This window comes from Anopheles aquasalis, chromosome 3 (genome assembly GCF_943734665.1).
Source record: "Anopheles aquasalis chromosome 3, idAnoAquaMG_Q_19, whole genome shotgun sequence".
Lineage (NCBI taxonomy): Eukaryota > Metazoa > Arthropoda > Insecta > Diptera > Culicidae > Anopheles > Anopheles aquasalis.
In genome coordinates this window covers 12,227,951-12,240,888 of record NC_064878.1, presented here as the reverse complement: position 1 = coordinate 12,240,888, position 12,938 = coordinate 12,227,951, and the positions used below count along the sequence as shown (strand labels likewise).

The window sequence follows — 12,938 nt, the reverse complement described above, 5'->3', positions numbered from 1 at the left end:
AGAACCCCACAACATAATAGTGCAACCGAGTCGCGTCGGAGGAAAACTCGAGGCTTTCCTCCAATTGCAACGTGACCGCGCCACCACCGATCGGTCGCACGTTGAGCTGGAGATCCCGGAATCGGGGTGACAGTTGAACGCCTGCACCCGGCCACATCATGACCTCTTCCGGGGGCTGGTGCGGTGGGTGCCGTTGGCCCCCTCCCGTTTTATCGGTCTCTCAGATCTCGAGCAGAAGCATGCGAACGGCCCCGACCCCGGACGGTCTATAATGGGCGATCCTGTTGGCAAATGGAAATGGGTGAGGGCAATTTATATATATACATCTGTGTGTATCGTTGTTGGGGTGCCTCCGCTAGCATTAACGGTTTTCGGCATCGGCATCGATTTGTGGAGACCTCCATCTTCCGTAGTAGATTCGGTGGAGTTGAAGTTGCAGTCCGGGATACCCGGTGGTGCCACGTGATACGCTGCTCTAGTAATTTATGGTCGCGGCCACAGCGTAACGGTTCGGTGTCAATTACGGTTCCAACCACGGGAATTTCCTTCGCAGATATCATCCAACTAGTGAGCGAGCGAACCACTAGCGACAGTTTTGCATACGATTACTACCTGGTCGGGCGATAGGAGCTTCAAGTGACATTCTTATCATACTCATTCGCTAGGAAGCTACCAGTATGACTCACCGCAACATGCATCCCGTTGACGCACGAACCACATTCTGACTCATTTCCCAATTCATAACTTACTAACATTGTGTAGCATTGCGGAATGAAATTGCCACCAAGCTATGCCGGGGTTTTGTGTATTCGATGCGAGTAGCTTATCATCGCGACCTCGCTTATGATACGAGCTATTTGTCTTCCGATAGCCAGCAATGATTGCGATTGAAAGCACGCGTCAACGCGGTACTCAAGATAAGTTTTCGATTCTCGAGTGACAGATAGTATGCCCCGAACACCTCCCCTCTCTTATTCATTGGAGCACCAGTAAGGACAGTGTTTGAGGGGCTGATGTGCTTGAACAAAATGGTCCCGGAACTCGGGAATCTCGAGGCTGGCAAGGTTAGCACGATGCCAACTAGATGAGCACGTTGTCAGTCGACTGTGCGTAACCGAAGCGTCCACTTCCCATTTCACCGGCTAAGCGCTTCTGCCACCTCAGACCACGACCACTGTTACCGAAACGACAACATGTGTTCACTGATCGGATGCTGCTGCGATTGTGCCGCTACGATTGCTTGCTGGTGAGTAGTAGAGCTCCGAGTGTGTATCTTAGTAGGTCTATGCACAAATTACAGTTTCAACGAGCTTGTGCACCTCGTCGCCAGTCAATCAACGAACGCTTCATCATCAAAATGTGTATTTTTGTGAAAACAATATGGACACTCTTTGCGACCTTCCTGCAAACGGTTTTCTAGTAAGTGTGTACCGAAACAATGGACTCTATCGGTGAACTCATCGGAATCCCCCGAGAAAGGTGTCGACACAACACCTCGCCCCCGTGACGACCACACCTCCACGGTGATGGATGCGTGTTTGCGAATAGCCCACCCCAAAAAACCTTCGTTATCAGTATCCGGAAAACGGCTAATCTGTGCATTTGTTCCGGTGCCCAGGCCGCGGTTCTCTGGGTCCACAATGCAATACAGCAGCGTGCTGATAACACGCGACTGTGTCCGGTGATCCGAAAGAGGTGTATTTGAGCGAGGTTTAGATAAAAATGTTGCCACCACAAACCACCGCTACCACGAGAGCCGGTTAAGCGACGGTTCAGTATCGCCCTGAACACGGTTCCCGGAGGAGTGTGTTGTTGACCAAAACCGTTGCATCGACGAGCGGAAATGTGTGGCATACTGCGATGCTGTTGTGATTGCACCAAGCGCATAGCTTGCTGGTTAGCTTACCGGGGAGGGTTTAGGAGGGGCAAAAGCACATTCAACTAACCTCACACTCGTTGCACCCGTTCTCCGTTACAGCTGCTGTACCTGTGCCCTTCAGACGCTCTGCTGTATGGTCTTCATAGTGGTCATCATCTGTCTGGCGATCGGTTTAGGCGTCTACTTCGGTGTGTTCCACAATCGGGACTCGGATTCCGATACCACCACCACCACCACACCGTCTAGTGCACTGCTGCGAGCCCTGCTACCCGAGGGCATGGTGGACGACAAGGAACCGGCCTGGGTGTACTAAGCACGGAGCTCTCAGGCCAAGCGCGCTGTGATATGTGTTTTCTTTCTTTAGTGTTAAGCATTGCCTCCTTTGTTTAAGTGCCTTCCGAAGCCCGCGAGGTGCGTAAGACGAACGAAAATCATTCCGTGAATAAATCGTGGCCTACTGGCATAATTCGTGACTAACTCGCTTCCTCCAAACCTGGTGGTGGTGAATCACTCCTAGCTTTATCGTCGATAGCTGAAACCGATAACTGTGCGCACTGACTGGAACCATCAAAACCATCGTGCTGAACAATGGGAATACATGATAGATAAGATGAGATAAGGGCACATCCTTCCATTAAAAAAAAACTCAATCTAAGGGCCAGTCACTCACCACCACGAGGGGCGCCCTGCTCACAAACGGAATGCAATCGGTATCGGTATGAACCGATATGTGCCGGTGCCGGGTGGATGTCGGATTTTGAAACAGATCTCATTAACGGATAAGAGGACGGATAAGTGCAAATTGGGGCCGAAATTGTGAAAAGTCTTCCGAAACCTAATTATGCTGTCCAGTTTTCCTTCAGCTTCGAAACCTGTCACCCCACCCAGCTCTCCCCTTCTCTATGTCCCTCTACTCCAATCCCAAATTGCTTCGGTACGCAATTAAGGAAAAGCGTGAACTAAAATGACATTCAAAGCCCTCCGAACCGCGCCCTCCGGTGCCTTCGGAATAGAAAATTTCACATCCAACAACTCTATCGCCAAACCGAAAACTCTTTTCCACCCAAATTAAACACTAAAACGGTTTCTAACCGGCTTGGGTGGCCTGGGTTTGCGTTTGCTTCGGAGCTGCTTGGAGCAGGACGCCAGTCCCGGGACCAATTACCGGGAGCGCAAAACGCATTCGAAACCAACCGCCTCCCGCGGCAGCACCGGCAGACCGTGTCCAGTTCCTCCACAGCGGAGGTACCGCGTCTGGAAGCATGTAAAACCTGCCGTGGCTGGCGTGCGGTCACGCGAACAACACCTTTTGTTTTGGCTTTACACCACAACTGTAACAACTTTTTTCGAAGCGAGTTCCCCCGGGGGAGGGAGTTGTGATGGAAGGATTAATTACTCGGCCAGCACGCACCCGGGTTTAGTTTGCGTAGTTCTCGTGATCTTGCTCGGTGATCGGTAGCGATAGCAGAGACACGTGGGGCAGCATGCGTAGCATGATGCGCTTTTGGCGCGATCACCGATTCCGTTCTGTTTGATGGAGCCGACCCGATGGAGTCGGTCTGCGGGGCCGAAAGGAAGGCCTCGAGGAGCAATTACTGGCCGAAAAAGGGGGCATTATTCAAATGTCTTACGGTGTGAAAGAGGGAGAGGATTACAGTGGAGCTCTAAGACAGTTCCTGGAGTGATGGAGAAGGTGTGAATGGACACGTCTAAGGGCTTTCGCTGCCAGTTTGTAAATTAGAATATTAAAGAAGTCTTATTGAAGTTCTCTAGCTAGTTTACACTACAAAAGATATCACAATGTTATCAGAACTATATTTTCATTCTGTTGGTAGGTCTAAAAGTCCTTTTCGTTCTATTGCATTCCATATTGTGCAAACACATTACAAGCCCTTGAAATGTTGACGAGGGTGAACAAACGCTGTAGCACCTGCCGTGCTTGTAAAAAAGGACACAACACGTAGTAACTTACAACACTCCCTCCTACTAGAACATGCCACACCGGAAGGTGTCCACATTACCGCCTCATTACCTATGCATACACATCCCCTGGAACACAACCCCCAGTGTTCGCTTATCACCGTACTAATGGCCACCGGCTTAGGGCTCAGCAGTGTCAACGCATGTTTCGTTTGGACAATTTTTAGCCAAAACAATCACCGACGCAATCGAGAACTTCGAGAAGAGGTGGTGGAGAATAATCCAAGCATTACGCAGCGCCCTCCTGGTGAGGTGAAACCGAACGCACAGCACACGGTATGCAGCAGCGGAAATGGCAACACCAGGGCGTCGATGTTGGCAAACAAATCACTTTTCGAGCCATACGGGCGTCCGATCCGTTCGCGCGTTCCATTTCCGGCGAGGGTACGGTGGCGGATTTGCCGAAGGTCCCTATCCGACCGATGGCAGTGGGCACTAAATCAGTGCAACACGAACCGGAAACAGAATCCGTTCGCACACTGTTCACAGCTGGCCGTTGTCCGTGTGCCGTGCGTATCCTGTGTGCAACGAGTAGGCCGTGGCGTCGTCCTCGTCGCCATCGTAGGACGTAGGCGTCACCCGTGATGTGGACCATTTTTCACAAAACCGATACTACCGACCAGGAGCGCCCGCGGTTGTCCGGTGAGGATAGAAGAAATTGTTTGAAATGTGACCGAATAACAAATGGCCGATCATAAATCGGAGCTACTTAATGTCGCTACATTGAATTACGAAATCTCGCTATGTGCTATCCTCGTCGCGTGAGGTCAGCGTAGTGGCCGATGTTCGTCGAGGCGAATCCCGAGTGTGGTTAGACCATAGATTGTTTGAATAACAATGTTCTTTTGTTGAATAACATATTAAACATCTATATATGGTATATAAAAATGAATTTCTGTCAGCATGTCCCTTAGAGACTCCGAAACTACTGAACCGATTGACTCGAAATCTGGTGTGGGGAGGGGGGGGGGGGTTTAGGAGACGAATAGAACCATAAGCATAGTTAGAACCACAATGCTTCAAAAAATATTGATACTTTTTTTAAACAATTAAGTAAAACTAGGGTTTTTTGGAATAAATCGTAAAATGCATCATTTTTTGATGAAGTTTTTAACAAATCGTCACCAAAATACGACCAAATACACATGAAAAGTTACAGTTTATTAGGGTTTTTTCATAAACATGTATAGGTAGATAGTTTTCTACAAACAAATCGTCAAAAATGAGCCGTTTTTTATTCGAATCAAAAGACTTGCCCGTTAAGCGACGAACCCGATTTGATCATAATGGGAGCACTATTTCTGCTGCCAAAAATCGTTAAATTGGAAATTCAACAAAAACTCGACGTGGCTAGCTGGATATACCTATAATCTATGAAAAAAATATTGATTTGCGTAGTTCAGATGAACCATCACATGGCTACGATCGGCATGAGAAAAGTGCATTTTTGCAGACACGCCTTCCTAAATTTGATGCCATGGATGAAGTTTTAGACAAATCTTCCCCAAATTTCATACAAAAATTCTTGAAAAAATGTAGTTTAATGTAACTTTCACGTGAAAAATTAAAGTAGAATGGTTTCTTCACAACGAATCGCCAAAAATTAGCTATTAAAATCGCCAAATTAATCCAAATCTTTAATTTAATTAAATTAAATAATGAATCTTTCTCCGCAAAGCTCTACAATAATAAAAAATGATTTTTGTTTTTCTATTTAAACCATCGAGTATCAAACATTTTAGCTAACATCCAGGTTGATCTTCACATACCTACAACAACGATATCTCATTACAATTAAAGATTATCATTTTCTGACAAATTTTCCGACTTAATTTCTGACTTGCGACAACTCGGAACACGATCACGTATATTGTATGCTCTTTGAGTTACAGCTCAGATCCTTCCCGCCCCTACCAACCATAACCTTTGAATTCTCCTTAATGCCCATTACGTGCCGATTCCGTTACCGACAATTCATTATGGATCATTATCAAAGGATCCATTAAAAACACGGAGGCGCTCCACGATTGGAGTTCAACATTAATTCAAATACAAAAATTCAAACATTACCATTCAGAGCTCATAAATCTCTTTATCGTAACAAAAAGATGCCGATGCCCGTTGTCTTGGAAGTTAATAAATTTCCAAACCAACCCGATGATGATTCATCTCTTCTCACGCGGGCATCGACGAGCACAATTTGTTGAACGCCCGCTTTTGGGGTCTCGGACGGCGGCTGCGACTGCGGTTAATCGGCTTACGGTAACAGCCACCGGGTGGACATGCACATGCATCCGGTGGCGATGCCCCAACCAAACAAACCCGCAGTTGCCGGTCGGTATTTTTCACTGCAAATCCATCGGTGGCATTAGTGTCGTGGCATTGACCGTATGGTGCCGTGGGCGGAAGATTAAAAATGGTAAGCTTCACCAACTTTTCAGAACACACATTCGCCCTTCCACTGGAGGCCATCTTCGGCCGCACCAGCCATGGCCGGACGTCGGTACCACTGTTCGTTCGCTGCGGCTGTTAATAATGATATTACTGTTGCTCGGTTATTAATTAAGCCGTCACGTGAAGGAGTACCGCGAGGTGGTCGGGAGGCGAGTGAGCGACCGAGGAGAACATCAACACGCCATCGGCAACCGCAGAAGCTGTCACCAACTGCTGCTCAAACTTCATCTCACCGACGCGTAAAGTTCACACTCTTTTTTAAGCGGATTTTACAGCAACTTAACCAGTCACCAGAAGGGCGGGGAGGGACACAACAACTACAGTGACCTCAAGAACGGCGCTGCCTTCAGGCTAGGGCTTTAGATGGCACCTCGGGATACACCAAACTCTTCGTGAGATCGTTCGCTGCAGAGGCTTCTGTGGAACCAAAATTGGTGACATCAAGACGCGCGAGGGCAAAATGTCATCACATGGCGCGAACTGGATGAGATCATAAACCTTATGCCGTAACTTCGAGTCTTAAGGCAGGTCTTAAGGTTGGCTCATCGAGTACGCACTTTACCCGGGAGGGAAAAGTTTCTCGAAAAAAAGATATCGATAAGCGCCCTCGTACCTCGTGTGTTTCTTTAGAAATTTTATGATTCCAACATAAAGAGAATGCCAACGGCATATATGGTCCACCGCCTGTAGGTTGATGGTCTTCGGCCACGCGATATCGCGATAGTTTGCGCGTACCTGCCCTACCGGTAGGTCATGAAGATGATAATTGAATTCACGCATGACATGGTCCCAAAACTAGAGACCGTGCCAAACACCCGAGTTCGCTAATCACTATGCCATCGATATGCCATCGACCTACCCGCCCCGGGTTAACCTTACGGAAGGTGACGTGAGGGACGTCGTTGCAAATTTATGACACTTCACTTACAGGCCGAACGGCCGAAAAAAATGGCCACAACTTTGCTGGGAAAATATAGTAGCCAGGCGTAACGTGGCGATCAACCATTTCCATATACCTCGAAACAGTGCGACTGCCAATGTTACGCGGAGGCGAAAGGTCACCGAGAGTGGAATTTGACGAAAAGCCCGACCGGTCCAACCGGAAGCGCTAGCGAGCTGTGTAATTTGATGGGAAAAGTTTTAACGGCACCAGCAGCACCGCAGGTTCTGCACGCTAAGCTCTCGCGTAGGTTTCTACCAGAATGATGAACTACCTTGGGCAGGAAGAAATGGTTGCCCGGCCGTTATTTCGTATTATTTTAATACACCCGAGGAAATCTCTTATTAATGGCGCACCAGAGCCACGGTGGGCATATTTCATCCCCCAAAGGATCCGCCTTACTATAGTCGGTAGGTCGGTGGTCGGTTGGTCTTTATCTCCTACGATATCCTGCGGATCCGCCTTCGAATTCGTTGCCTCTTCTCCACAAATCGTAAACCATATGCTTTTCTATGGCCTCCCGAAATGTCTATAAAATCGTTCCACTTCATAATTACGGCACCGCCAGCAGCAGATGTCAACCGGCTGTAACTCCAAGGAGTAGACAGCCCTTCCCGAAGCGGAAGAGGTCCTTGAGCCTTTCTCGATGAGCCATTTGGGGTGCGACGCCGACGTCTGGAGAGTGTTTTCCGTCTTGGAGAAGTGCCATCGAGAGACAGCGGCAAAGAAAACGGACCATATCGAGGAACCATATCGGCATGACATAAAGGCACATATTGGGGCGGCCATTAATGGCGCCGGAATAAGGGCAAACTCTTCGACGACTTTCAATACTTGTGGCCGATGAGGGATCATAATGTTGCATTCTATGGGTTCCATGTGGATCCAAACAACTTGCCCCCTAGTAGACGGGGCCATTACAATCCTCTTCAAACATTGGCGCCGAACCTGGTATTCGGGGCTTCTTCCTGTAAAGTTCTGCCCAGCAAAAACGGCCACACAGACTGACAACTATGTATCCAAAAATCAGCTAAAAAGTTTACGATGTCCACCACCACCGCGGCCGTGTCCACGTTGGCCTAATCCTTGCTCCACCAGAAACACCGGGTTCCGATACCCGGATGCTATCCGAAGACGTGCGCCACACCAAGAGTCACACTTTTATGGCGCGGCACTTTCCACGATTTCCATCTACGGTGGCTACTTGGCCACTGATGATGACGACGAACGATGACGACGATGGGGCCATAATAATAACGGCTAATGTCCACCATTCATAACGAGCGGACGAATGTTGTTTTCTCCTCTTTTTCGGTCCCACTCCTAGCAACGGCGTGTCCTTCCGTGTCCGCCGTCGGCCATGGGAACGGCGTTGATGATGGTTTTACGATTGTGTCGTTTCGACCGAGAGGTCCTACTATACTTGGCCGAGGCAGGCCGTTGCGTAACTTCACTCAGCTTCTGAGCAGTCTTAGCGACGGGAGTCTCCGCGATGGTCCGGATCCGGACAGGAACTCGCCGGTCAGCCGAAGCTAGCCTCCCATTTGCAATTATCCTGTTCGCTACCAGCCAGACGCGTAGCGGGACACGAGCGGGCATAACATGAGCATAAAATCATAATCCGTTTATTTGTGCTAAGTTAATCATGAGATCCATCCGATCGTTATCCGGGGTGCGCGTGGTGTGTTCTTTCACGGGAACGATCATAAACGCACTGCTGCGATCATTTTGCTGGTTGCCAACGGACAAAAACCCCGTGTCACGGAAACAGGTGACGAGATTCCGGAAGCGGGAACAATTAACCGTAACGACGATGAAAGTGAGTCACGAAGCTTATGGTCCCCTCCGGAGGACATAACCCAGCGGTGACCGGTGTGCCAGGTAGTTTCGCGTAGTCAGCGTTAAGCCCGGTTGTAAAATGGATTGACCTGCTGCTGTGATTATCGGTCTTTTCCCCCCCAGGTGCCACATTGAGAGGAGCTGGGGTCGATTTTGGAGTTTTCATCATAAGGGCTAGCGGATAAAGTTGAGGAGATTGATAAGCTATGTTACTAATGTTCACGAATTGCAATTATAATTTTCTAATCGATTCATGGTGCAATTTAGTGTCGCTAATTAGCAGGATTACCTTGAAATTATAAAAAAAGCATAGCCTATTTTAAAAGTTACTTTACATTTACCAGGATAGTGCACATTTCTTTCACTGTCAGATTGCAGCAAATTGCTGACTTGTCTCGCAATTCTGAGCATAGCAAAAACTGTGGCTAATTTATGAAATTTAATGCTTAAATAATGTAGAAAAGCAGTATATCCAACGTAGCCGACAACCATGGCAAATGTGTCTTGGTATTTTGAGACAGAAATAAATTGATTGTATTTTTAAAAAAGAATTTAATTGTTTTTGGCACAGTTAATACGTACTCTACCTGTTCGGAATGGTGGAAATAGCCCTTCTGGAGTACGAAAGAGTAAAATGTTATAATTTTTCTGACTGTCATATCATCTCTCGTTCCATTAACGTTCCATCCACTCGTCTGAATTAAGAGGAAGAACCCGTAGCTTATTCAAATGGATAAAATCCGTCAGACGTGTTTTTATTTCCCCCGGAAGGATGTGGTTCGTGAGGAACTATGGAACAGTACGACCTTGAAAAAGGGAGCCCCTACAAAAAAAGTTTAATTAGCCATTACGATTGTTGCAACCCCGACCGGGCCTTCCGTTCCTAAATAAATATTCACGCATTTCCAGAAACAATTCACGCGATTCCCCCAAATCATCTTCACTAGCGAAATCTTCCGTTTTAAATCTCCCCCAAAAAAAATGACGCTATCTGGCTACCAGCAAATTTACTTTCGTCTAGACGGTCCGCAAATTAGCCGCACCCATCCGCCAGACAAATGAGTATCATTTCACCCGAATGGTGGAACCTGTTTCCTAAAGGTCCACCAGCCTCCACTTAACGGTATTCCTGCGTCATCGTGGATCACCTAAAAAAAATGCGGAGAAGCACCTCGAGCCCTCTCTGTTCGTTTCCTGCCGAAAAAGGATAAGAAACTGAGTGCTCAGAAGCGAATCTCGTTCACGCATGCAAAGTGAGCACGATAGGATTCGTGCAGGAATGTGCACGATCGTGTCTATAATAAACTTCGCTTATTTTCTGCCACACCAACAACAACAGAAAATCCCACAATCACAACCGATTATTCGACCAGAAACCCAGAAAGAAACCGGGAAGCGATCGTCATTTGTTTTAAAAAATCATAAAACTCCACCGCGAATCGAAGAATCGACGGAAAAAATCGTCTGAAGAGAAGGAGACAGAGTGAGCGAAAAGACTAAAACTCCATTTGGGATTGTGAGCAACGTTAAATGAAATGGCCATCGTCAAATTATATGTAATTACACAATCACACAACGGGGGTGCTGAGCCACTTCAAGATGCTGAACCCAGGAGGAGAAGGAGAAGATCTGTCCATTCTTGTTCCGTTCCATTGCGTTCCGTTCTTTAACAACAACGGCAGCAGGAACGCCAATAACCGTGAGAGAAAGATGAGCTAATCGACCGAGCACCGGCAAGGAACTGGGCAGACGGTGAGGCGGTTCTCTCCTGTTAAATGGCTCATAATCGATATTAAATCTCGACGCTCGACGACGCGGGAGTCAAAGATTTGATGATGGTGCAACAAGCAGCGTGGCGCGATTCGGAATGCTGCCGCTTTAGTTCAATTACGGCCCAAACCCGGCCAACCAAATGGTGCGCAGATTGTTCGTGGGAAGCGCACGCGATCGCGGTTAGTTTGGCGGTTTTTGCAGCGGAGTAAATGTTTTACTGCCAGGACTGTATTTTGGGTAAGGGAAGTGAATGCCTATTGCGTTCTGCAGTTCTTTTTCTCGGCTGAACATTTTAATCTCCAAATAGCTTCGAATCATTTGTGCGTGAACACGTGACGCATTAGATAACGATAACATTCCTCCATGCGAATGCCTAACTTCATTCTCCAAACTTCCATCACGTGTAGTTAGTGCAACTGCTGGACCGTAACTAAGGCTGTTTGGCTTCTACAGAAGCCTTTACGCGTCTGCAAAGGAAAAGGAAACACACATGCGGTTAACTGACCAACATTCACGACATTCCTGTGCGCGAAACCACAAGAAGTAGCTCTAAGTTTTGGATCAAAGAAAAAACTTTCCCACGTCCTTGTATTGCCGTAACCAATGGACGACTTCTGTAGTCCAAGGATGTTGTTTGGAGGAATTAAAAACGAAAGCAAATGTTTCCTCTTAGAAATGGCAAAAAGAAAAACTGATTTCTGTAGTGTCCCCAAAGATTCTCTAGATGCACCCACCGTGGAAGCAAACTTATGTTTCATTTCGAAAGTTGCGTGTCCATCAACCAACTAAGCCAACCATTGCGCTAGCCACCAACATTTTACCGCAGCATCATCGGATTGCTGGACGACTTTCTCACCGGGAGCTTTGAGTAGCTGCTTGTTGGCTTTTGGGGGAAAATACTGAAACACTTCCTCTACGTCCAGCACATACTTTTTAAAAGAAAAAGCAAACCAGAGATACCAAACAGTTGACCAAACTATTTCACTGGCTCGAGAATAAGACAACGTGAGAGAAGGTCTCGGATTCGGTTACTGGGCCACAGCGGTGCATGGTGCTTCCCAAAACTTTAACCACAAAGCCACTCAAAAAACGACAGACCAGGTGATGAAGGAGCTGCAAGCAAGAGTCCAAAGTATTAGATAAGACGAATAAGTCATCACCTTCCTCCTGACGGGGCGCCGGTTAGAGGTAAAATAGTCGTCAAACATGATGTTTTCCTGAGTCATCGCCAAATCAGAAGGAAAAGCTTTGCAAGCTGTGGGTGGGGTGGTATATAGTTCACTAAACTTTCTACAAAATTATAATATTTCAGCTGCGATATTTTGTGCTTAAAACTGAATAAACCGTTTCCAAAGTGATTAAAAGTGACGATATATAGTGACGATATATAGTGACGATATGCATTACAAGGAACCTATTGGATTGTTGACGGCGTTGTCGCATCTTAAAAAACTGGAGGTACTCATGTTCTATGGTGGGGTTTTCCAACATTCTAGTTTCCTTCTTGTGGATGCCCCCTTGGTTCATCTGCAAAAAATGCGGTTCACTGATGCCGAATTATCAAGTTCTGCTGACTTAGTCAGTGAAATGCCGACCCCTCACCTCCAGTTCTTCGGACTTGAGCAAAATTTTCCAAATCTGGAGGAACCGGAATTTTTCAACTGTTGCTATGTAGCAGATAGCGAATCAGAAAATGATGACTCTTTCGATTGTGATTACGATTACGATAGTTCTTACTCGAACTAATTTTTTAATTCTTTCTTCTTTTTAATTTGATTTTTCTTATTATTATAATAAAGAAAAATAAAAGGAAAATTAATCCAGTATGAATAGCGTGAAATGTCTGTATATTTAAGCTAAAGCAATCAGTAATAGATCGTATGTTTTAGAAAAACATTTCTCATCGAAAAACCGCTTTTTCAAACGGCTATAAAAAATCGAAGGGCATTTCCAACCGTACCCTTGGTACCAAGCTGTACCAAGTCGTACAAAATTCCAAAGTCTGTGTCAACGGGGTACCAAGCAGTACCAAGCAGTACCAACCAGTAAAATCTATGCTGCATGGGCTTAAAA

At 46.7% G+C, this 12,938-nt stretch overlaps 1 protein-coding gene across 2 annotated transcripts; it reads left to right on the top strand.

The window, feature by feature from the left end:
- The first annotated feature begins 1,017 nt into the window (after nt 1-1,017).
- Nucleotides 1,018-2,345, top strand: LOC126575485 (protein midgut expression 1-like). Of its 2 annotated transcripts, none has more exons than XM_050236200.1 (2): nt 1,018-1,246; nt 1,979-2,345. In XM_050236200.1, exons 1-2 carry the CDS (start codon nt 1,194-1,196, stop codon nt 2,190-2,192), a joined length of 267 nt encoding a protein of 88 aa, XP_050092157.1. In that variant the 5' UTR covers nt 1,018-1,193; the 3' UTR covers nt 2,193-2,345. The 2 variants fall into 2 exon arrangements, with proteins under 2 accessions (XP_050092157.1, XP_050092158.1); XM_050236201.1 differs by lacking the exon at nt 1,018-1,246 and adding an exon at nt 1,517-1,896.
- The last annotated feature ends 10,593 nt before the right edge of the window (nt 2,346-12,938 follow it).

What these genes read in the sequence shown, in the direction of transcription:
- LOC126575485 (XM_050236200.1), top strand. Translation starts at nt 1,194, where the DNA reads ATGTGTTCACTGATCGGATGCTGCTGCGATTGTGCCGCTACGATTGCT. An exon ending in GCCGCTACGATTGCTTGCTG is followed by an intron (nt 1,247 to 1,978) that starts GTGAGTAGTAGA and finishes TCTCCGTTACAG; the next exon opens with CTGCTGTACCTGTGCCCTTC.